The sequence below is a fragment of the Trichechus manatus genome, unplaced genomic scaffold, assembly GCF_000243295.1.
Source record: "Trichechus manatus latirostris isolate Lorelei unplaced genomic scaffold, TriManLat1.0 scaffold00044, whole genome shotgun sequence".
NCBI lineage: Eukaryota > Metazoa > Chordata > Mammalia > Sirenia > Trichechidae > Trichechus > Trichechus manatus.
This window is the reverse complement of record NW_004443980.1, coordinates 14,729,469-14,755,511: the sequence shown is the minus strand read 5'-3', so window position 1 is coordinate 14,755,511 and position 26,043 is coordinate 14,729,469. Positions and strand designations below refer to the sequence as shown.

The following is a 26,043-nucleotide window of genomic DNA, read 5'->3' as shown; positions in this document are numbered from 1 at the left end:
GGCAGTCATTGGTGGTAGCCGGGCACCATCTAGTTCTTCTGGTCTCAGGCTGATGAAGTCTCTGGTTTATGTGGCCCTTTCTGTCTCTTGGGCTAATATTTTCATTGTGTCTTTGGTATTCTTCATTCTCCTTTGTTCCAGGTGGGTTGGAACTGATTGATGCATCTTAGATGGCTGCTCGCTAGCCTTTAAGACTCCAGCTAAGTTTTAAGCAAATATTTATGTATAGTTTCAGTTTTTGTACTTGGAGAGAAGTTCTTCCAACTATGGGATTGAAAAGATGAATAATAGTGGAAGAGGAAAGTGGGAAGTTACTGCTTAAGGGGTACTGAGTTTCTGTTAAGGGTGATGAAAAAATTTGGAAATGGATAGTGGTAATGGTTGCACAATATGGTGAATGTAATTAATGTCAGTGAATTGCAGGTGTAAAAATGGTTCAACTGGCAGATGTTTTGTTATATATATTTTAACCACATTAAAAATGAATAATAAAACATTGGAGCAGTAATAATCGTTCAGATCTCAAATATTAAAATTGAAGAGAAAAATTAGAGTTTTGTGTAAATAGAGGTTAAAATTATTTTTCAGAAACTTTGGCTATGAAAGGATTAACATTGAACTGTTTAGGAAGGAAAGAAGAAGCGTATGAATTTGTTCGTAAAGGATTGCGCAATGATGTCAAGAGTCATGTCTGTATCCTTTTACAGTAGTTGAATGGTTTAATTTCATTTATATATTTTCCATTTACTAATTTTTTGTAATTCGAATTAAAAAAAACTTTACTATGAAAAATTTCAAACGTACACAAAAGACAGAATTTAATGAATTCTTTGTACTTATTACTCAGTTCAATAGTTATCAACATTTTATAATATTTGTTTGATCTGTTCCCTTTCCCTTTGTTTATTTATTGGAGTATTTTAAAGAAAATCCCTATACAGAATGTGTGTGTGTTTATTGCGGTTGTGCTTAGTGTGAGAGAAAAGTTACTTTGATAATTATATGTGAACTTGAACTCATTGTTTTTTCTTACACATCCATGAACTAAGTGCAATTTTGCTGTTATTCCAAATACTGATTTAGTTATTTTTTAATATAGTAAAATTTGGGTCCTTAAACTTCCTTGTAGAAATTTTAGAAGAAAAATTTAGAAGGAACTAGTTTTAAAACATTTTATTTAGTATTATGACATTATATTGGTTCTTCAGCTTGGTTTCTGTTGCACTGGGATATAGCTGTTATACTTCGCTGGACACTTAGAAATTGTCTGATTAGTATTTTTACATATTTAGCTTAGGGATCTCTCAGAATACTAAATACTCATTTTTTTATCCCAGTGCTTACACCAGAGTGAAGAGACAGGGCATGTAACTATGATAGTTTTTGTTTGTTTTGCTTCAGGATATGCTAAGACTTTAATTTACAATAAACTAAACTTAGGTTTTGTGATCTTTAATATTATTAATCAAGTAATTAGGGTTACATGTTATTTTAGGGTTGGTTGGATGTAAATTTACGGTTTTAAAAGATAATTGCAATTTTTGTACAATATTCTGTTCATATATAGTGATGAAGGACAAATAAATGTTGAGGTTGCTGGGATGGTGAAGTGAGGGAATAGAAGGTGGGGCAATGTAAAGAATTTTTACCAAGAATTTTCTAAGATTACTTTAAATATATTATGGAAAATTTCAAACAAGTACAGAAGTAGAATAGAATAATGAAACCCCATGTGCCCATCTCCTGGCTTCAGCAGTTTAACAATTGTCAATCAAGGCTATCTTGTTTCATCTTTAACCATCCCCTCACTGTCCCCCTCTCCACATCCCAGATCATTCTGAAGCAAATCCCAGACAAAGTACCATTTTGTTAAGGTAAGTTTTATATTAGATGTGTAGCATAGTATATTCTAGTATCTGTGAATGTCTCTATTTCCTTAACTTATTAGGTTGGCATGTGTATGGACTCTTGCAGCGTTCTGATAAGAAATATGATGAAGCTATTAAGTGTTACCGAAATGCCCTCAAATTAGATAAAGACAATCTGCAAATTCTAAGGGATCTCTCTCTGTTGCAGATCCAAATGAGAGACCTTGAAGGTTACCGAGTAAGTACTTAAGTCTTAAATGTATATGTTTTTGCAATAGACGTAATTTAAAAGCATGTGAATTTAGAATGAGGTGAGCATAGTCTGACCTCATGTAATTGATTGCTCATTACAGCTTGTGCAAATTGCATACCAGATTCTTTGTGGGTTTGACATTTACAAATTTGGTCAAACCAATAGAGCTTTTATAATAGAAATATAAACACCCCAAAAAACAAAAAAAGACAACAAACCAGTTACCATCGAGTCAGTTATGACTCATGGCGACCCCATGTATTTCAGAGTAGAACTGCACTCCGTAGGGTTTTCATGGCTGTGACCTTTTGGAAGCAGCTTGCCAGGCCTTTGTTCCAAGGTGCCGCTGGGCGGGTTCGAACTGCCAACCTTTTGGCTAGTAGCCCAGCACTTAACTGTTTGTGCCACCTAGGGACATCTGAAATGTAAACACAGTAAACATTCACTTTCTTTATTATGGGTTAGTAAATACAAACAATGTGAGAACAATTTCCATAAATTGGTCTTTCTGTGGTTTAGACCCCTTCAGACTTGAATCTTCAACTTTCTGCTTGGCATCTCCATGTGCTTACTCTTATTCCACTTAGTATCGTAAATTCAGTATGTCCAAAATGGAATTCTCTCACTTTGTTAGGTAAAGGCAGTCACCGGCTATTAACAGTTTTCTTAAGTAAATCTTTCATTTACTTCTTACTTTGCCTTATGCTGCCGTAGGAATCTTTGTACCTGATGTCTAGATTATTGCAGCAGTTTCAAGGGCTCCTCTGAACTTAATTATGGCACTGTTATTTAAGGTTGTGTGTTTTTCTTCAGCAGTGCTCATCAGTCTGTGTGCTGTGGAAGTTAAAATCAGTTACCTTTAGGAATAAGGCAGAGAAATTAAGAATATTGGTAAGAGAGTGGTTGCTAAGCTGGGTAGTGAATCAAATGAAGATAAAAGAAAGTTGGTGGTGAGAAGTGAGGAACCCAAGGATAAAGGTACTGGTAATGTCAAAGAACAAAGGAAGGAATGTTACCAGACGAGAATGTTGTTGAAAGTGTAGGAGCTGTGGTCAGAGAGTGAGATGTCTTAATATATGGTTTCTGGGCGGCAGTAAAGTCCAGGGTGTGGTCGTGGGAGTGGGTCCCTGAGCAGGTGGAAGAAAAGATCATTAAAGACAAGGAGTACTGAGCAGGGTGCCAAACACTTTGATTTGAATGAAGGAGAGGCGTGACAGAGAAGCAATGGTGAAAATAACAGGTGAGAGTGCTATAGCTTAATGTCATATGCCGTTAGAATTCTTCATGAGACCTTGTTCCTCCAAACAGTTACACTTCCCTAGAATTTGGAGGTAGAAATGAGCTATGAGATGTGGAGGCTATGTAGGGAGATTGGATTTTTTTTGATAGTGAAGTTATCTTGATTCTTCTGAGGCAGCCATGGTGGAGTTTCTGGTATTTTGTCCATAACGTCATCGTTGATGATCTGTCTTAACAGTGGCCGCAGTGGTTTTTCTGCTACGGGAGTCCTGTGTGTTTGTAGGTTTCCCCTGGCTGTGTTGACCATCTCTGCTTTTCTAGCTGTGAAGCATTCAAGCTATGGGGCCCGTTGTGACAATGTGAATACGTTGTAATTTCCTGTGACAGCTTTATAAATAGCAAATTTTAAGTTTAAAACAGCTGTCTTTGTTCCAAGACGTTTAGTTACCGGAAGAAATCTCACTACATGAAGGTAATCTTATAAGACATCCCAAAAGCACGGGCCCCAAGGACAGCTTTTCAGTGACAGCTTTACAGTGAGCATTACAGGGTGTTCTAGAATGTAAGTAATTTAAAGTAAGGAATATAAGATGTATTTCTGTTTTATTCGGGAACTGATACTTGTTAATTGAATTTATTACAAAGATATTAAATGCAATTGTTTTCTTAAAACTGTGATGAGATATAAATATTTTGAGAAGGTTAAACAACTTTTAAAAATTAAAATATTCTTTTTTGAAGGAGACAAGATATCAACTTCTTCAGTTGCGCCCAACACAACGTGCTTCCTGGATTGGCTATGCTATTGCATACCATTTACTGAAAGATTATGATATGGCACTAAAACTCTTGGAAGAATTTAGACAAACTCAGCAAGTAAGAACTCTATTTTAACCTTCTCTTCTACCTTTACAAACTAAAACAGTTGACTTCTAAATCGTCCCCCCCATATATGAATTAAAATTTTTGAAACTTAAGGAAAAACTTGAAAAAATTTTTTAATTGGAAAAAGTTTAGACCTAGAACTCTGAATACAAAATAAATATAAAAATTTTTGTACACTATGATTTCAACGATATTCAGTTGGATAAAGATAGAAAAAGAATACAAAAATGAAAATACTTTTGGGGCTATGGAAATTGTTTCTTTAGTATATATTTGATATTTTATAGAAATATGTATTTTTTTAAATATATATAACCTTAGGTACCATCAGAGAGATTAAATAGATGTTAACATTTTGCCATAATTGCTCCAGATCGTCGTCTTTTTAAAAAAAAAACTAAATGTTAAACAGTGATAGTTAAAGCCCTTCCATGTGGGTCTCCAGAGGTAACCAGCATCCTCCAGTCTGTAGATCCTTCCCAGTCATGTTTATTTTGTGTGTTTAAAAATTTACATGAATGTTAAGCAGTTTTTAAATTCAACACTATAGGCATATATCCATGTTGATATATGTAGAGCTAGTTTATCCATTTTTAACTATTGTTTGGTTTTTGTCTTAGTTATCTAGTGCTGCAATAACAGAAATACCAAAAATGGGTGGCTTTAACAAACATTTATTTTCTCACAGTTTAGGAGCCTAGAAGTTCGAATCCAGGGTACTGGCTCTAGGGGAAGGGTTTCTCTCTCTCTCAGCTCTGGAGGGGAAGGTTCTTGTCTCTTTGAGCTTCTGCTCCTGGGTGATCTTCATGTCACTTGGCATCTCTCTTACCCCATCTCTGCTTCTCTTGCTTGCTTGTTTAATCTCTTTTATATCTCAAGAGAGATTGATTTAAGACACACTGTATACTAATCCTGTCTCATTAACATAACAAAAGCAACCCCTTTCCAAATGGGATTATAACCACAGATAAAGGGATTTTGCAACACCTATTTTGGGGGACACACGATTAAATCCATAACAGTGTTCCATTATGTAAATAAGCCATAGTTTATCCCTTCCACTTTGTCTTTATTACAGTAGTGCTACAATGAAAAGTCTTGTCTGTTCTTTCATTGGCCACATTTGTGAGACTTCTTGAGTGTACTCCTAAAACTAGAATTGCAGAATTTTAGCTTTGTGCGTGTCTTTATCTTTACTAGATGTTATATTATTACTCTTTGAAGTGGTTGTACTAATTTATACTTGTACCACCAGAGTTTTATAATTCTTGATTTTCCACATCTTTCCACACTTTGTGTCAGATTTATTAGTTTTTGTCAATTTTATGAATGTGAAGAGGTTTATCTCATTTTTGTTTTGTGTTTCCTTGATTATTAGCATAAACATCTTTTCACATATTTTTGGACTGTTGGTGTTTTCTCTGAATTGCCTGATGATATCTTTTGCTCATATTGTCTGCTTATTGCCTTGCGGGAAGTTTTTCTTTCTTTTTTTTAAACGTATTCTGGATATTACTCTTTTGTTGATAGGAATTACAGATTAAAATTAGATCTTTAATTTCTACTTAATGAGGAGAAGGGAAATAAAGAGGGTTATTTTGTTGAAATTCTAGGTGTTATAATATGACATCATTTAGTAGTAGTATTTTAGATCTAAAGTTGTCTTGATTTCAGATTATTAATATATTAATTGGATCAGAATGAGAAACTTGCTTAAATGCACTAGAAAATATGTAATTGGAGAACTGTTTGGATGAGAAAGTTTTCTACCTCATTATAAGGGCAAAAAACCTTTTAGTTTTTTTTTGCGTTTTCTTTGTTTTTGAGATACAATTTTTTTTCCAATTCTTTGTATTGTAGTAAAATATAGATAACAAAACATTTGCCATTTCAACCATTTTTACATGTACAGTTCAGTAACATTAATTACATTCACCATGTTGTGCCACCATCACCACTATCAATTTCTAAAACCTTTTCATCACCCAAAACAATCTCCCTTAAGCGATAACTCCCCATTCCTCCCTTCCCCCCGCCCCAGGTAACCACTAATAAACTACACTCCACCTTTTTATTGTGGCAAAAAACATATAAGAGAACCTTTGCCATTTTTACATATACAATTCGTTGACATTAATCATATTCGTCATATTTTGCAGCCATTACCACTGTTTCCAAATCTTTTCATCACACTTATCAGAAACTAATTGTCCCTTAAACAATAATTCTAGCTTTCCGCCTCGTGCCCGCCCCTGGTGACCACTGATAAACTTTGGTCTCTCTGAGTTGGCCACTTTTTGATATTCATATACGTAAAATCGTACGGTATTTTTTTTTTGTGACTTACTTCACCAGCATAATGTTTTCAGGGTTCATCCATGTCATAGCATGTATCAGAACTTCGTTTCTGTTTGTGGCTTAGTAATATTATGTTGTATTTACATACCACATTTAGTTTATCCATTTATCTGTTGGTGGACATTTAGATGCTTTTTACCTTTTGTCTGTTGTGATTAGTGCCTCAATGAACATTGGTGTGCAGGTGTATGTTTGAGTCCCTGCTTTCAAGTGTTTTGAGTATATACCTAGGAGGGGAATTGCTGGGTCATATGATAATGAGGAACCACCAAACTGTTTTCATAGTTGCTGTACTATTCTACAATCCTACAGCAATAAATGGGGGCTCCAGTTTCTCTGTATTCTCACCAGTACTTGTTATTTTTTTGTTTTTTGGTACTAGTAATCCTAGTGGGGGTAAAGTGGTATTTCACTGTGGTTTTGATTTGCAGTTCCTTAATGACTAATGTGTTGATCAGTCTTTCTTGTGGTTATTTGCCGTTTGTTTATCTTTTTTGGTGAAATATCTGTTCGTCCTTTGCCCATTTTTTAATTGGGTGTTTACCTTTTTGTTTTGAGTTGTAGGAGTTCTTTATATACACTTGCTCCTCACTTATCGACTATCTCATTATCCACCATTTTGCGTTTATGACAATAGTAAAAAATTCACTATCAGATGATTTTGTGCGTTAACAACGTATATCTGGCAGTAACGAACGCCGAGGCTGGAGGTGAGAGTAACACTGACTGTGATGGCTAAGGTTATGTGTCAGTATGCTGGGCCGTGATTCTCAGTCGTTTAGCAGTTATATAATGATATAATCTGACAGTTACGTAATGATGTAATTTGGCAGTTAAGTAATAATATAATTTGGCAGTCATGTAATGATGTAGTCATCCTTCATTTTGTGATCTGATGTGGTCATACTTCATTTTTGCATAACATGATTTTCACATAATGACTTGGTCTTTGGAACCTAACCATGTTGATAAGTGAAGAGTGGGTGTATTCTAGATTTTAAACTCTTACCAGAGAATGATTTGCAAATATTTCCTACTATTCTGGAGGTTGTCCCTTTACTTTGTTGATAAAGTTCTGTGATGCACAGAAGTTTTTAACTTTGATGAAGTTCAGTTTATCTGTTTTGCTTTTCGTCGTCATATCTAAGAATCCATTGTCAAAACAAGGTCTTGAAGTTTACTCCTCTGTTTTCTTCTAAGAGTTTTATGGTTTTAGGTCTTATTTTTAGGTCATTGATTTGTTTTGAGTTAATTTTCACATATAATGTTAGATATGGGTCCAATTTTATTTGTTTGCATATAAAGATAGGTTTGTCCCAGCACCATTTGTTGATAAGACTATCCTTTCCCCCACTGAATGGACTTGACACTCTTGTCAAAAATCATTTGGCCATAGATGTATGCATGGGTTTCTTTCTGGATCTCAGTTCTATTCCATTGGTCTATATGTCTGTGCATATACCAGTTCCATACTGTTTTGATTACTGTAGCTGTTTACTCATTTTCTGAAATCAGAAAGTATGAGTCCTTCTAGTTAATTCTTCTTTTTCTAGATTGTTTTGGCTGTTTGGAGCCCCTGGCAGTGCCGTATGAATTTGAAGATTGGCTTTACTGGTGCTCTTTGTTTTCTTCATGTGAATTCAAGTTACTGTTGTCTTTTTAGTTTTGCCTGGAGGATATTGTAAAACGGTAGTAGTAGTTAGTAGCAGTAGCATCAGAACCTGTCTAACTTCAGGGTAATAATGACCAGGAGCAACCGAAACCTGATCCCTATAAGGTGGAGGTCACACATACCTCCACTCTCCAACCTTTTTACCAGTTCTGACACCAGCTGTCCCTCCTGCAGCACTCTCTACTTCTCTTCTGGGTTCAATAATCCATTGCAATGGCCTCAAAGAACTCACAGACCATATTATAGTTAAGTGGTTTATTAAGGAAGCAACAGGGTACAGCTTGGGATCAGGAGCAGCAGGCTACAACTCAGAATCAGGAACAGCAAGCATGTAGGCGAAGTCTCCCTTCTTCATTGCAGGATGGGCTCTCTCAGCTCCTCCTGGCCATGCAGGCCTCTTCTCAGCCTCCTCAAGACAGGCCTTCTCTCAGCCCCCTGAGGACAGGATCCTCTTGGACCTGCTGTTTTTCACCATTGACTGCCACAGGGCACCTTCCAGACCTGTCGCTACTGGCTCTGCTGCAGGGCCCCCTCCAGACCTGTCGTTGTCTTCAGTGGTACAGCCCTTGACCTGTGTCACAGCTCTTTTAGGAGATCCCTTGCCTCCTCTCTCTCTCTCTCTCTCCTGCTTCTCTCTTCCTCTACTTCTTCTCTTCCTGCTGCTTTCTGTCTGAAAAACCTCTGTGGGGCTGGCTGCATATATATCCACAACTCCCTGTCAATTTCAAGGCATGGCTCCTCCCAGCGGGGCCACAAACTCACCAGTCTCTTCTCGGTAGGCCACAGACACTTCATTTGTATAGTAGGCTATCGTTACCTCATTTGCATCATCCATAGTCACTTCATTTGTATTACATGGACCAATCCCTGCAAGGTGCGTATCAATCACAGGGCAGGCTGTAGCCCAGGGCCAGACAAAAAGTCATGTTGTTTATAGCTTTCCCAGGAAATGTCAATCAACCTGGACAAAAGTAACAAATACTCTGTGGTAGAAAATTTAGGACAAAGGTTAATTTCTCAGGGATTAGTCTCAGGGATTACAGGAAAAATCTCTTAAGCTGGTTTTCCAAAGAACCAAAGCAAAAGCGCACATAAAGGAACTCATTTCACCACAGATATGCTTTCAGTATTTCTTGTGGGCAGGTGTGGTTGTGACATACCCTCAATTTTTGTTTGTTGAGAATTGTCTTAATTTCTCCTTTTTGAAGGATAGTTTTCTGGATATAGAATTCTTGGTGGGCAATCTTTTTCTTTCAGCCCTTTGATTGTCATTCCACTGCTTTCTGGTCTCTCTGGTTTTTTAAGAGAAGTCAGCTCTTATCCCTGTTGAGGATCCTTCCATGTGATAAGTTGGTTTTCTCTTTTCTGCTGTCAAGATTATCTTGTCTTTGGCTTTTAGCAGTTTGATTATGACATACCTAGTTGTGGATCTTTTTGAGTTTATTCTACTTGGAGTTTGTTGAGCTTCAGATGAATGCTTTTCATCAAATTTGGGAAATTTTTCCCCATTATTTCTTCAGATACATATTTTTAAATGTATATTTTATTTTTCGTGAAAGTTTACACAGCAGAACACACACCCATTCAACATTTTCTGCATGTATGGTTCAGTGACATTGGTTACATTCTTCATGTTGTGTCACCCTTTTCACTGTCTCTACCCGTATTATTTCACAACCATTGACTTAGACTTACTTCCCCCTAAACTTCTCATCTGTGTTTTAGAGTTACTGTTGTCAATTTGATTTCATGTCAGTAATTCTTCAAAAGAGTGCAGTGCTCAAGGCGAACATATTTTACTAATTTAGCTAAGCTATTGTTTACAGATGACCTCAAGGGATAGTTTTGGTTCAAGGTTTAAATTCTTCAGGTATTTTTTCTGCTCTGTCTCTCCGAGACCACTACTTTGTGTACGTTTTATGCTCAGTGATGTACCATAGGTCTCTAAGACTGTTCATTTTTCTTTTTTTGTTGTTCAATTGACTTGTCTTAAAATTTGCTGATTCTTTCTTCGGCCAATTCACATTTGGGGTTGAGCCTGTCTAGTGAATTTTTCAGCTTTAGAAATTATATTTGATACCTTTTTATAATTTCTACCTTTTTATTCATATTCTTTATTTGGTGAGACATCATTCTCATAGTTCTTTGTTCATGGGTTCCTTTGGCTCTTTAAACGTATTTAAAATAGTTAATTTAAAATATATGTCTAGTAAGTCCAGTGTCTGGACTTCTTTGGGTCTAATTTCTATTGATTGCTTTCGTTCCTTTGAGTGGGTCATACTTAGTGTTTTCTTTCGTGTCTTGTAGTTTTTTGTTAAAAACTGGATATTTTGTACTGCGTAGCCTAACATGACAACTCTGGAAATCATATTCTTCCCCTTCCCTAGGGTTTGTTGTTGCTGCTGGTAGTTGTTGTTGCTTGTCTGTTTAGTCTCTACTCTTTGTTGCACGTGGCTCCTGAAATCTCTGCTTAGTTTGCTGATCAGCTAATGATTGGACTTAGATTTCTTTAAACACTTAAAACCAGTAAATCGACTGGAACCAATAAATCTCCCAGGCTTTTCCAAGGTACTCTCTGCATTTTAAGGCATACCTTTAACACTCACACAGGCAGTATATAATTCTGCTTTAGCTTTCACTTCCTGCTTTTGTACCAGAGGTGAGAGTTGAGGGCCTTCTCTGGTCATTCTTCAGTATGCACACAGCCGTACGCAGGCATGTGGGCTTCTAGATTCTCAGCAGTATGTTGGAGCTTTTCAAAATCCCCATGAACATCTTATTCTCCAGCTTTTCCTTTTAAGCTTTTTGGTTAGTATGTTGTGTTTGCTTCAGCTGTTACGCGTCAGGCAGCTGCAAAGGTAAAATTTACTTGCCTGTAATTGTTTTTGGCAGCTCCCCCACCCCACCCGGCTCCCTGACTCCCCACTTTCTTTTTTACCCCCTTACTACCCCCCTACTGGGGAGAAGGCTTTTAGCACTGGGTGCACTCTGAATTAGTGTGATCTTCCAGGGAACCACCAGACAGGTCAGATAATTACAATTCTTTGGAAATGAGACTTTGAAAACATCCCAACTTGATTCTGTTTCCTTCTGTGGCTACCAAGTTTATATGGGGGTATGGGCTATTATTTTTTAAAGCTACTGTAGCTGAGAGTGTGGGATATGACTAGGACAAGTTCAAACACCACATATCTTGTTATTACCAAAATTCAGCAGTTTTTCTTGAATAAGTGCTACCTGATTGCTGTTAGCCTTTGTTTAACCATTTCCAGACTTCTGAAAAAGTTGATTCTAACAATTTTTGCCCATACTTTTCTTGCTTTTATGGAAGGGCTAATTTCCAGAGGTCTTTACTCTGCCAGTTTTGTTGATATCATCCACCATTTGTGTCTTCTTGAAGAAAACTTTTTCTTTCATAGACCATTCTAAAAGCAAGCCATTGTGTTTTTTTTTTTGATCCATCACCAAACTAATTTTAGTTGGTATAGACTTTTTTTCTTTCCTTTATCAAGTAATTCTCAATATAGAGGATGTATAATGACAGTCTCTGCCTCTCTATCTCTGCCTTGCTCTGCAGAAGCTGGTTTAAGAAGACATATGGAAGAATATAGTCCGTATGTTTAAATAATGCATCATATCTTTTCTTAATCTGTTTCAGACATTACCAGGTTTTACCATGACATGTTAGTATTTAGCTTTCTTAATTGCCTCATCATCTGTTCTTCCTCATCCTTCTAATGTATTAGTATTTTGTTTCCTTAAGTTGTTATCTTTGTGACTTTAGAGAATATGCTTACACCTTTATATCTCATGCCATCAACTATATGCACTATTTGTTTGCTCCCTACTTTGTAAGGTGAGGGTGTTGAGGTATCTATCCTTTTAGCTCCCTTTCTTTCTGTTTTGCAACTTCTGTCATCTCTTTTACTTTTACATTGTCAAGGTTGATAACATTTAGAACCTGTTTTATAAGCGAAAGTGAAATATTCTTTGCTATAGGTTGAATTTTTAAAAACATTTTTATTTTAAAATAGTTTACTGTTCACAAGAAGTTGCAAAAATAGTACAGAGTGATACTTTCTCCCAGCTTTCTTTAATGATAATATGTAATATAACCATAGTACTTTGTCAAAACCAGGAAATTGATATTTTTACATGTAATTTTTTGTTTGCATGTATAGTTATATGAAATTTTATCATATGTGTACATTTGAGTAACCAGCTCCACAATCAAGATACAGAAATGTTCCATCACCACAAGAAACTCCTTCATGTTACCTCTTAATAGTTGCACCCTTCCCTTAACCTTAACCTCTGGCAACCACTGATCTATCAATATAATTTTGTCACATCAATGTTATTATATAGATGGAATCATACAATATGTAACCTTTTGAGATTGACTTTTTTCACTCATCGTAATACCCTTGAGAGTCATCTAAGTTGTTGTATGTGTCAGTAGTTTGTTCTCTAGTTTGATTTTTGAAGTTGAAACTCAGTACAATATTTAGATTTCCCTGGAGTTTTTAATTGTTTTTCTTTATTCGTGTACATTGTGTGCCTTTATCATAGTCAGTGAAGTTTCAGTTTTTCATGATATTAGGTATTTTATCAGATATTTTTTCCTGCATATCTTTTTTCTCCAGAACACAATTGGTTTCATTATTTCATGGAATTCATGTTTTCTTCACTTACCTTGTTTTGCTAAAATATATCTTCAGGTAACTTTCTAAGAAAGTTTTTGGGAGATACATTTCTGAGCCCTTGTATATCTGTAAATATCTTTATTCTGCCTGTAGACCTGATCATTAGTTTAGTTGTTACAGAATTCTAAGGAGAAAATCATTTTCCCATAGAACTCTGAAGGTACTCAGTTTTGCAGACGAGCAGTCTGATGCCTGATTGCTATCCTTTTAAGTGATCTTTTTTTTTTCTCCTCCAGAACAGTCAGTCTTCTTTATTCTTGGTGTTCTGAAACTTTACCAGGATATGTCTAGGTGTTGATCTTAATTTTTTAAATCATTGTGCTCAGCACTTAGTGGGCTTGTTTAGCTGGAGAAATCTATTCAGCCAAAGATATGCTGTTGAATTCTCAGACTTTATCTTGGGTTGTTCCTTAGATCATTTCTTTTGAATTATTTTATTTCCTCTGTTTGAAACATTTACTAGTCTGATAATGCCCTCTAGATTATTCCTTTTTTCTCTCTTTTGTCAATCTTTTTTTTCTTGATCCTGCTTTCTGGAAAATTAGGCTGCTTCTTAATTCTATTTTTAAAATTATCATACATTAAAGTTGATCTTTTTTGGTATAGAATTCTGTGAATTTTAATATGTGTATAGTTTTCTATAATTATTACCCCCATAGTCAGTCACAATTTTACTTCCTAATGTTTTTATTGTAATTTTTATATAACAGTCATGTTTGTAATTTTAAAAGATCTTTTTGTCCTCTTCTTTTTTCATAGCATCCAATTCTCTAGGGCTAGTTACTTTCTTTGGAGCACAGCTCTCTACTTTTCCAAATTGGATGGATGCTTGGCTACAGGGCATTCTGAACATGGGGTTGGCTGCAGAGTTGATGGAGATGGGATATGGAGCGGGTCAGATATTTTATATATTGACTTTCAGTTACTCTCCCAACTTTGAACCCCATGACTCGTTCCTACCACCTCTGTTTACCTGGCATTTCAGAATTCTGACCCTATCTGGGGCTTTCCAGGACAGATAGGCACCCTCCCTAATGCTTTCCTCTTTAAGGGAACTCTAATAACAGGCGATGGCACATATATGTTCCAGCTACATTTTCTGCTCCTGGAGGTTTATTGGCAGGCATTTGAGCCACTTCAGTATGTTCTAGTGTTGTAGAGAACACTCGTGCAACTGCCTAAAAAACAAGGAAGTTGGTCTGCGTTACATTTGAGTGTTGAGAGCCTTTCATGTGAGGGCATGCTTTCTGGAGGGGTGATTGTGTGAAACTTTCGTGTCTTTTGGCTTCTGTATGGAGCCCTGGTGGCACATTGGTTAAGAGCTTGGCTGTTAACCAAAAGGTCGGCAGTTTGAATACACCAGCTGCTCATTGGAAACCCTATGGGGCAGTTCTACTCTGCCCTATAGGGTCGCTAGGAGTTGGAATCGACTTAGCGACAATGGGTTTGGTTTGGGGCTTCTGTAAAGCAAGATAAGGCTTGCAGGTATGTTTACTAATTCCTTAGTGTTATTGGGAAGGTATGGTTACTGACATTCAGAAATATTCAAGTAAATGACTTATTTTTGGGTGAAAACAATTTGTAATGCACTTCCTAGGCCATGGGAGTGATATGTACCATGTGTGTGATGTGCTTCACGGAGCATGGGACTATGTGGCCCACTTGCATTAGTCATCTCGCTGGTAACATGTTTATAAAGTGCTCACCTTCCTGAAAACTGTTTGTGATGCGCTTTCTGGGCCATGGGACCAGTGTGTACCACGTTTGTGATGTACTTCATGGAACATGGGACTGATATGGCCTGCTTGCAGTTGGCACCCCATTTTTTCAAATAATAAAAAAGTACCAGCAAACAGTGATTCAGCATCCTTTCCATTAGTGAAAAGACATGGCATCACCAAAAAATTCCCCTCCCCGCCCCCAAAATAAAATCATCCTTTAAAGGGTTATAGGAACTTTAGGCTTGGGCTTCCTCCTTTCTACTTCATCAGTTATTCTTCATTTGCTTTCCATCTTCCAGAAATTTGTTGAAATCTTTTATGTTCTATTTTTTTTCTTTTCAATTTTTATTGTGTTTTAAGTCAAAGTTTACACAGCAAATTCGGTTCCCATTTAATAATTTTTATGCTGATGTTCCATGACATTGGTTACAGTTTTCACAATGTGTCAGCATTCTCATTATTTCCATTTTGTTTGTTCTGTTTCTATTGATCTAGCTTCCCTTCCCTTCTTGGCCTTCTCATCCTTGCTTTTGGGTAAATAAATGTTGACTGTTTGGTCTCATATAGTTGACTGCTTAAGGGAACACATTACTCACAGATGATATTGTTTATTTTAAAAGCCATTCTGTTATTTGGCTGAAAGGTGACCTCCAGGAGTAGCTTCAGTGCCACGTCAAGGAGTATCTTAGGACGATAGTGTCTGGGGTTCCTCTAGTCTCTATTGGTCCAGTAGGTCGGCCATTTTTAGGAATTTGAATTTTGTTCTGCATTTCTCTCAGTCTGTCTGAGTGTTGTTTGTTTTTATGGGTTCATTTTTTTAATCTGTTATTTTTGTTTATTCCCATAAGCGAGGAGATAATCCACTGTCTTTACTTAGATTCTTGGCCTTTTACCTCAAACTAGAGAATTCTCTGTTGAGAGTAGCTCTTTGTCTTTATCTGGGAATGAATTCCTACCCAAAAGAGAGTGTACTGTATCACATTTAGTGAGTTTCATAAAAAATTTTTCCTTTTAAACACAAAATTATTACAATTAGATGATTAAATTCAGGCGTTAGGGTTTTTCTCATATGTATATTTTTAAACAGGTTTATTGACATAATTTACATACTGTAAAACTTACTCATTATGTGTTCATCAGTGATTATTTTTCCTCTTAGTAAATTGATAACATTGTGTAACCATCATCACGATCCAGTTTTAGAACATTTCATTGCTCCAAAAGTCTTCTTGTGCCCATTTATAGTCAATTCTCACTCCTACCCATTGCCCCAGGCACTCACACATCTGCTTTCTGTCTGTATAGATTTCCCTTTTCTGGGATTTTTCAAATAAATGGAATCATAATATAGTCTTTTCTCTCTTGATTCTTTCACTTGGCATGTTTCTGAGATTCATCCATAGTAGACCAGGTATTGGTAGTTCATTATTTTTCAGTGCTGAATAGTCTTCCATTATATGGATATGCCACTCTTTGTTTATTAATTTCCCAGTTGATGGACATGTGGATTGTTTCCAGTTTTTTGGCTATTATGAATAATGCTGCTATGAACATTTGTGTACACTAAAGTTTTTGAGTGGACATGTTTTCATTTCTCTTGGGTAGATGATAGGAATGAAATTACAGGATTGTATGGTACGTCTGTGTTTAACTTTTTGAGGAACTGCCCAATTATTTTCCATAGTGGCCGAACCGTTTTACATTCCCACCAGTATAAAGATTCCAATTTCTATACCTCCTCACCAACCGTTGTTATTATCCATCTTTTTTATGGTGGCCATCTTAGTGGGTGTGTAGTGGTATTACATGGCGTTAATTTGCATTTCCCTAACAACTAATGGTTTTGAACTTCTTAATGTGCTTATTGGACATTATTATTTCTTCTTGGATGAAATGTCTATCTGACTTTTTTGCATATTTTTTAATTGTGTTATTTGTCTTACAACTGAGTTGTAAAAGTTCTTTATATATTCTGGATAGAAGTTCCTTTTCAGATACATGATTTGCAGATAACTTCTTCTAGTCTATGACTTGTATTTTCATATTTTTTTAATGACATCTTTTCAAGAGAAAGGTTTTTTCATTCTGATGAAGTCCAGTTTCTTGATTTTTTTCTTTTATCAATTGTGATTTTGTTTTCATAGCTAAGAGATCTTTGCCTAATCTAAGGTTGCAAAGATTTTCTCCTGTTCTTTTAAAACTTCTTCTATAGTTTTAGCACTCACATTCAGGTGCATGACTCGTTTTGGGTTAATTTTTGTATAAGATGTGAAGTGTGTGTCTAAGGTCATTTTTTTTGCTTTCCATTTTCCAGAAATCTGGATACTTAATTGTTGCAGCATCATTTGTTGACAAGACTGTCCTTTTCCCATTGAGTTGCCTTGGTACCTTTGTCAGAAATCAATTGACCATAAACATAAAGGTTTCTTTTTGGACCTTATATCCTGTTCCATTGGTCTATATGTCTGTCTTTATGCCAATACCACACTGTCTTGATTACTGTAGCTTTATAGTAAGTTCTGAAATTTGAAAAATATGTCCTCCAACTTTATCCTTTTTTTTTTCAAAATTAGTTTGGTTATTCTGTGTCCTTTGCATTTCTATTTGTATTTTAGGATCAGCTTATCAGCGTCTGCAAAAAAGTTTGCTGAGATTTGATAAATTGTTCAATCTGCAGATAAAGTTGGGGAAGATTGCCGTCTTAAGAGTATTGTGTCTTCTGATCTGAAACATGAAACGGGTGTCTCTTCATTTATTTAGATTTGTAATTTCTCTTGGCACTGTAGTTTTTCGTATATAGCTGTTGGTTATGCTAGATTCCTAAATATTTTGTTATTTTTTGATGCTATTATGAATGAAATTGTTTTCATAATTTCTTTTTTTGGGTTGTTTGTTGCTAGTATATAGAAATATAATTAATTGTCTTATGTTGATCTTGCAACCTATGACTTTGCTAAACTTGTTTATTCTACTAGTATTTTTTGTAGATTCCTTAGGATTATAACCAGTTTTATACTTGTTTTTTTGGGATGGAATTTGCTGACCTCTTCACTTTGCCATAGCCAGAGGCCCCACTCCCTTATTTGTTTTAAAAGTTATATTAATTCTTTGTGCTGTTAATCACTCTCCTAGTTGTAGCTACTTGTTGTTTTTTTAAGTCTGATAATGACTCTCCTGAGAAGGTACTTTATTTAAAGATTTGTATCTACTTTATGTAATTATAAATCAAGTAATTCGGTCTTTTTTTTTCCAGGTTCCTCCCAACAAAATAGACTATGAATATAGTGAACTTATATTGTACCAGAATCAAGTGATGAGAGAGGCAGATCTATTTCAGGAATCCTTGGAACATATAGAAACATACGAGAAACAAATATGTGATAAACTTTTGGTGGAAGAAATTAAAGGTAAGTTGGCCTGCTTTTTAAAATGGCCTCAATGAAAAAACCGAACTATGTACTTTATTCTGTGGCACTTAAATAACATTTACTATATGTCAAGCAGTATTCTAAGCACTTTGTTATTAAGTCATTATTAATTAACTTAATTCTCATAATAACCTTATGATACAGTTGTTATGATATCCATTTTAGTGATGAGGGTACTGAGGTATCGGGATGTTAAGTGACTTTCCCAAAGTCACATAAGTAAGTAAACTGGGTAGAGCTGGGATTTGAGTCCAGGCATTTTGACTCCGGATTTCATTCTCTTCAGAAGTATGTTCTACTGCTTTCGTATCAGATGTATCCATATATAGTAAAATATTGTGAGACTAATAAATGATGACACTAGGATCAATCATCAAGCAAAATTCTTTCATTTTCATTATGGGCTAATTATGAAGGCAGGATCCCTATAAATATTTTTAACAGTGTTTATCAACAAAGGGTGAAGCAAATTTTTTTTTTTTTTGCTTTGGGTGTAAGTTTACATAGCACATTAGTTTTCCATTCAACAGTTCATACACAGATTGTTCCATGACATTGGTTGCTATCCCTGCACTGTGTCAACACTCTCCCCATTTCTACCCTGCCTTCCTCATTTCCCTCCCTCCCGTTTCCCTGCTCCTCCTTGCCTTCTGATTTTTGCTTTTGAGCAGATGTTGCTCATTTGGTCTAGTTTAGTTGATTCTTCTAAGGAGCACGTTCCTCATGGGTGTTACTGTTTATTTTATAGGCTACGCTTATTATGTGGCTGAAAGGTGACCTCCGTGAGTGGCTTCAGTTCCAGGTTAAAAGGGTATTAGGGCAGTAGTTTTGGGGCTTCTGTCAGTGTCTGTCATTCCAGTAAGTCTGGTCTTTTTTTATGAATTTGGGTTTTGTTCTACATTTTTCTCTCTTTCTAACGGGGACCTTCTGTTGTGTCGCTGGTCAGAACTGATAGTAGTGGTAGCTGGGCACTATCTACTTCTGGTCTCAGGCTAGAAAAGGCTGTGGTTCGTGTAGGCCATTATTTCTTTTGGACTAATTTCTTCCTTGAGTCTTTGCTTTCCTTCACTCTACTTTGCTCCAGATGGGAAGAGACCAATAGCTGTATCTTAGGTGGCTGCTCGCAAGCTTTTAAGACCCTAGACGCTGCTCACCAAACTGCAATGTAGAACATTATCTTTATGAACTATGTTATGCCAGTTGACCTAGATGTCCTCTGAGACTATGGTCCTTAGCCTGCAAGCCCAGCAACTCAGTCCCATGAGGTGTTTGGTTATGTCTAAGACATTTCGATAACTGTGCCCCCTATGTGCCCTATTATGTATGTGAATATACCACTACACATACAACAGTAACCCACAACTGTACTCATATATGCATGTTCATGCACTCCCATGTGCCCTCCCACGGCTATGTAGCATACGTATCTACCTATGTAACCACTCACAGATTTTTGGTTGTTACTGTTGTTACAGAATTGTATATGGTATCGTCCTTACCGCATTTCTCTCCTTTATTCTTGCTTACCTCTCAGTGTGTCATTTGCTTTGGTCACGTTGTATTTACTTCTCCCATATTGTGTATTGCCTTTCCCTTCACCAGAATTATCTAGTAGGTGATTCTCCCTTCCTCCCCCTCCCATCCTTGGTGAACCACCAAAGAATGTTGCTTTCTGTTAACTTTTTATAAAAGTGGTATCATACAGTATTTGTCCTTTTGTGATTGACTTATTTCACTCAGCATAATGTCCTCCAGCTTCAACGATGTTATGTTTCACGGACTCATCATTATTCTTTATCATTGCATAGTATTCCATTGTATGTATGTACCACAATTTGTTTATTTCTTTGTTGACAGACACTTAGGTGTTTCCATCTTTTTGCTATTGTGAATAACGCTGCAGTGAACATGGGTGTGCATATGTTTGTTCATGTCACTGCTCTTATTTCTCTAGGATAAATATCCTATTAGTTGGATTGCTGGATCATATGGTATTTCTATTTCTACCTTTTTTGAGGAGGTACCATACCATTTTCTATAGTGGTTGTACCATTTTACAATCCCACTAGTAGTGTATAGGAGTTCCAATCTCCTCACAGCCTCACCAGCATTTGTTGTTTTCTGTTTTTTTTTGACCAGTGCTGTTTTTACTGGGGTGAGATGGTATCTGATTGTAGTTTTGATTTGCATCTCTCTAGTGGCTAATAATCGTGAGTATCCCTTCATGTGCTTGTTAGCCACCTGAGTGTCTTCTTCGGTAAAATGTCTATTCATGTCCTTTGCCCATTTTTTTAAACAGGATTTTTTTGTCTTTTGTTTTTGAGGTGTTGAAGTTTTCTGTATATTTTAGGATTAAACTCATCAGATATGTCATTGCCAATTTTTTTCCTCCAGTCTGTAGGTTCTCTTTTTACTTTTTTGGTGAAGTCTTTTGATAAGCATAAGTATTTAATTTTTAGGAGGCCCCAGTTATCTAGTTTATCTTCTGTTGTTTGTGCATTTTTAGTTATGTTTAATAGTCTATGCCATAAATTAGGACCTCTACCCTTGTCCCTATGTTATCTTCCAGGAACTTTTTAAGTTTTAGGTTTAACATTTAGGTCTTTCATCCATTTTGAGTTACTTTTTATGTATTGTGTGAAGTATGGATCCTGTTTCATTTTTCTGCAAGTAAATATCCGTTTGTTAAAAAGATTGTCTCTTCACCATTGAATGGACTTGAACCCTTTGTTGTAAATCAGCTATCCATAGCTGGGTGAATTTACTTCTGGGTTCTCAGTTCTGTTCCATTGGTCTATGTGTCTGTCGTTGTACCAGTAACAGGCTGTTTTGACTACCATTGCTGTCTAGTAAGTTTTGAGACGAGGAGCCTGAAGCCTCCTGCTTTGTTCTTCTTTTTCAGAATGCTTTGCCTGTTGGAGGCCTCTTTCCTTTCCATATAAAGTTGGAGATTAGTTTTTCCATTTAAGAGAATGTTGTTGGGATTTGGATCGGGATTGCTTTTTATCTGTAGATGCTTTGGATAGTATTGACATTTTCACAATGTTAAGTCTTCCAATTTATGAGGATGGAATGTTTTTCCGTTTATGTAGGTCTCTTTTGGTTTCTTGCTGTAGTGCTTTGTATTTTTCTTTGTAAAAGTCGTTTACTTTCTTGGTTAGATTTATTCCTAGGTATTTTATCCTTTTGGGTCTATTGTAAATGGTATTTTCTTGCTTTCCTTTTCAAAATTCTCCTTGTTAGTGTAGAAGAATCCATCAGATTTTTGTACATTGATCTTGTACCCTGATACTTTGCTGAACCCTTCTGTTAGTTCCAGTAACTTTCTTTTGGAGTCTCTGGGTTTTTCTATATATAGGATCCTGTCATCTGTGAATAGGGATAGTTTTATTTCTTCCTTACCAATTTGGATTTCTTAATTTCCCTTTGTTGCCTTATTTCCCTTACTAGGACTTCCAGTACGGTATTGAATAGGAATGGTGATAATGGGCATCCTTGTCTAGTTCCTGTTCTCAAGGGGAATGCTTTCAGTCTTTCTCTGTTGAAATAATACTGGCTGTTGGTGTTGTATATATGTCCTTAATCATGTTTAGGAATTTCCTTTCTGTTCCTATTTTACTGAGAGCTTTTATCCAGAAAGGGTGTTTAATTTTATTAATTGCCTTTTCCATATCGATAGAGATGATGACGTGATTCTTTTGCTTTGTTTTATTTATGTGGTGAAGTATTTTCATTGATTTCCTAATGTTGAACCACCCTTGAATCCCTAGTATGAATCCCACCTAATGATGATGTATTATTTTTTTGATATGGTGTTGTATTCTATTGGCTAGAATTTCGTTGAGAATTTTTGCATATATATTCATGAGGGATATTGTCCTATAATTTTCCTTTTTTGTAATGTCTTTCTCTAGCTTTGGTAACAGGGTAATGCTGGCTTCATGGAATGAGTTAGGGAGTATTCCTTCCCTTTCTATGTTCTGGGATAGTTCGAGTAGAATTTGTGTCAACTCTTCTCTGTTTGGTAGGACCCTCCAGTAAAGCCGTCTGCCCGGGGCTTTTTTTTTGTTGTTGGGACTCTTTTTAATGATATCTTCAGTTTCTTCTTTTGTTATGGGTCTACTTAGGTTTTCTACCTCTCCTTGTATTAGTTTAGGTAGATAATGCATTTCTAGAAATTTGTCCGTTTCTTTCAGGTTTTCAGATTTGTTAGAGTATAATTTTTCGTAACATTCTGTAATAATCCTGTTCATCTCAGTTGATTCTGTTGTAATGTTGCCCATTTCATTTCTTATTTATTTGCATCTTTGCATTTTTTTTCCTTCGTCAGTTTGGCCAGTGGTTTGTCAATTTTATTGATTCTCTCAAAGAACCAACTTCTAGCTTTGTGCATTCAGTTTTTCTGTTTTCTATTTCATTTATTTCTGCTCTGATCTTTGTTCTTTCCTTTCTTCTGGTGACTGTGGACTTCTCTTGCTGTTCCTTTTCTGTTTGTTCAAGTTGTTGGGTTAAGTCACAGATTTTGGATCTTTCTTCTTTTTTAATGTGTGCATTTATTGCTATAACTTTTATTCTGAGCATGCTTTTGCTGTGGCTCAGAGGTTTTGGTATGTTGTGTCTTCATTTTCATTTGATTCTAAGAATTTTTTAATTTCTCTTATGACCCAGTCTTTTTAAGTAAGGTGTTATTCAGTTTCCATGTATTTAATTTTTTTCCTTGCACTTTTTGTTACTAATTTCTAGTTTTATACCATTATGATCTGAGAAAATGCTTTGTATTATGTCGATGTTTTAGTATTTAGTGAGGCTTGCTTTGAGGCCCAGAATGTGGTCTATTCTGGAGAATGGTCCATGTGCATTGGAGAAGAATGTGTACTGTGCTGTTGTTGGGTGGTGTGTTCTGTATATGTTTATGAGGTCTAGTTGGTTGATTGTGTTATTTAGATCTTCTATATCTTTATTGAGTTTCTTTCTAGTTCTGTCCTTTGTTGAAAGTGGTGTGTTAAAGTCTCCTACCATTATAGTAGAACTATATATTTCTCTTTTCAGTTCTGTTAGAGTTTGTTTTATGTATTTTGGAGCTCCGTCATTGGGTACATAGATATTTATTATTGTTATGTCTTATTGATGGATTGATCCTTTAATCCTTCTATAATGCTCTTCTTTGTTTCTTATAATAGATTTTGATTTAAAGTCTGTTTTATCCAGAATTAATTTTGCACTCCTGCTCTCTTTTGGATACTATTTGCTGGATAGGTTTTCTCCCCCATCCTTTGATTTTTAACTTGTTTGTGTCTTTGTGTCTAAGGTGTTTCTTTTGTAGACACCATATTGATGGGTCATGTGTTTTTATCTATTCTGCCACCCTTTATCTCTTGACTGGTGCATTTAATCTGTTTCTATTCAGTGTGATTATTGATAGATATGGATGGATTGCTGTCATTGTGTTATACTTTTTGTGGTGTTAATGGTTTCTTTGTTCCTCTTAATTTTCTGTGCTGAGTTCTTTTTATATATGACTTTTTTCTATCAATTGTTGTTGTTATTTTTATGTTTACTGAGTCTTTTTGGTTTTCTTCTTTGTTTTGGTGAGTAGATTTACTACTTTTCTTTGTGGTTACCCTGAAGTTTACCTTAAAAAAACAAAACAAAAACAAAAACCCATTGCCATCAAGTCGATTCCGACTCATAGGGACCTCTTAAAATCAGAACAGTCTGTTATGTCTTGAAATTGCATTGACTTCCTCCTCATATGGAAGTTCTGTAACTACATCTTTTATGCCTCCTTTCTGTTTTGAAGTTGTCGTTGTTTTTAGCTTAATTCCTTTGGTTCCCTACGGTCAGTGTTTTAGCTTTATTTTGCTTTTGTGAAGTGTTTATCTGGGTTGGTGTTATGGATTGAATTGTGTCCCCCAAAAAAATGTGTGTATCAACTTGGCTGGGTCATGATTTCCACTATTGTACGATTGTGTAATCTGATCTGATTTCCTTATGGGTTGTAAACTCTATCACTATGATGAGGTTATATGTGATCTCCTTATGTGTTGTAAACTCTGTCACTGTGATGAGGTTATACTGATGACATCTACAAGATTGGATAGTGCCTTAGCCAATCTGAGATATAAAAGAGAGAAGCGAGCAGAGACACACGGGAACTTCATACCACCAAGAAAGCAGTGCCAGGAGCAGAGCTCATCCTTCGGACCTGAGGTTCCTGCGCAGAGGAGACCAAGAGAAGACTGAGGCATCACAAGGACCTTTCTCCAGGGCCGACAGAGAGAGAAAGCCTTCCCCTGGAGCTGATGCCTTGAATTTAGACTTATAGCCTACTAGACTGTAAGAGAGTAAATTTCTCTTTGTTAAGGCCATCTACTTGTGGTATTTCTGTTATAGCAGCACTAGATGACTAAGACGTCTGGATGATGTCATGTGCCTTTATCGCATGTCATTGTGTGATTTCATTGGTTCTTTATCCAGAGGACTCCCTTTAATATTTCTTGTAAGGTTGGTCTGAGTTTTATAAATTCCCTTAGTTTCTGCTTATCTGGTAATGTCTTAGTTTTTCCATCATTTTTGAAAGACAGTTTTGCTGAATATATGATTCTTGTTGGCAATTCTTTTCCTTCAGGATTTTATATTTGTCATCCCATTGCCTTCTTGCCTGCATGGTTTCTGATGAAGAAATCATCACTTAGTCTTATTGGTACCCCTTTGTAAGTGATATTTTGTTTTTCACGAGCTGCTTTCAGATTTTTTTCTTTGTATTTGATTTTCAAAAGTTTGATTATGATATATCTTGGTGATTTTTTGGGGGAGGTGGGTCCTATCTTGTATGAGGAGCTCTGGAGGCACAGTGGTTAAGAGCTTGGCTGCTAACCAAAAGGTCAGCAGTTTGAACTTAATAGCCACTTCTTGGAAATCCTTTGGGACAGTTTTACTCTGTCCTGTAGGGTCACTATGAGTTGGAATTGACTTGATGGCAGTGGGTTTGGTTTGGTTTTGGTTATCCTGTGGGATTCATTCAGCTTCTTGTTTGGTAATCTTCTTGTGTTTCATGATATTTGAGAAGTTTTCAGCCAGTATATCTTCAGTAATTCTCTCTGTACTTTTCCTTTTTTTCCTCCTCTTCTGGAATTCCTATTACATGTAAATTATTCCTCTTGATTTTGTCCCACATAACTTTTAGGCATTCTTTATTCTTTTTCATTCCTTTTTCTAATTGTTTCTAAACACATTAGTATCATGGGATTTGTCCTCTATTTCATGATTCTTTCTTCCATTAATTCATGTCTATTTCAGTGTCCTTCCATTACTTTATCTCTTTCTAATATTTTATTGTTAATCTTCTGGATTTCTAGTTGTTTTTGTATTGTTTCTAATTGTCTATTTATTTTGTCATTTCATTCTTGTATTGTTTTCCTGAATTCTTCTATGGCCTTTAATGTGACTATAGAGCCAATGATCTGTATTACTTATGTACACAGATTATAGTGTTTTTTTTTTTAAATTTTTTAGTGAACTTTGTAGACCCAGAGACCTTGGATATTTACACATTTATGTCTTCTGTAGTCCTTAGCATATTAGTCACCCCCACTGCTGTCAAGTCAATTCCAACTCATAGCAACCCTTTAGGACAGAGTAGACCTGCCCTATAGGGTTTCCAAGGCTGTAAATCTTTACGGAAGCAGACTGCCACATCTTTCTCATGGAGTTGGCTGGTGGGTTTGAACCACTGACCCTTCTGTTAGCAGCTAAGTGCTTAACCACTGTCCACCGAGGCTCATCCCTTAGCATATTAAGATCCTTAAAAAACTTTTTAAATGGAGTTAAATATTTTCATTTATTTTATGAATATGCAAGTATAATTGTTTATTTTGAGTATTCCTCCAGTGATAATCTTTGCCTCATGGTGG

The 26,043-nt window shown here is 36.0% G+C and overlaps 1 protein-coding gene across 3 annotated transcripts in view; it reads left to right on the top strand.

Moving 5' to 3' along the window:
- Positions 1–26,043, top strand: part of NAA16 (N-alpha-acetyltransferase 16, NatA auxiliary subunit) — a 98,906-nt gene that overhangs the window by 11,358 nt on the left and 61,505 nt on the right. For all 3 annotated transcript variants that reach the window (XM_023731627.1, XM_004376616.2, XM_023731628.1), the window contains exons 3-6: positions 589–693; positions 1,949–2,106; positions 4,102–4,236; positions 17,956–18,109. In XM_023731627.1, coding sequence (XP_023587395.1) covers positions 589–693; positions 1,949–2,106; positions 4,102–4,236; positions 17,956–18,109 — 552 coding nt within the window. The remainder of the gene's footprint in view (positions 1–588; positions 694–1,948; positions 2,107–4,101; positions 4,237–17,955; positions 18,110–26,043) is intronic.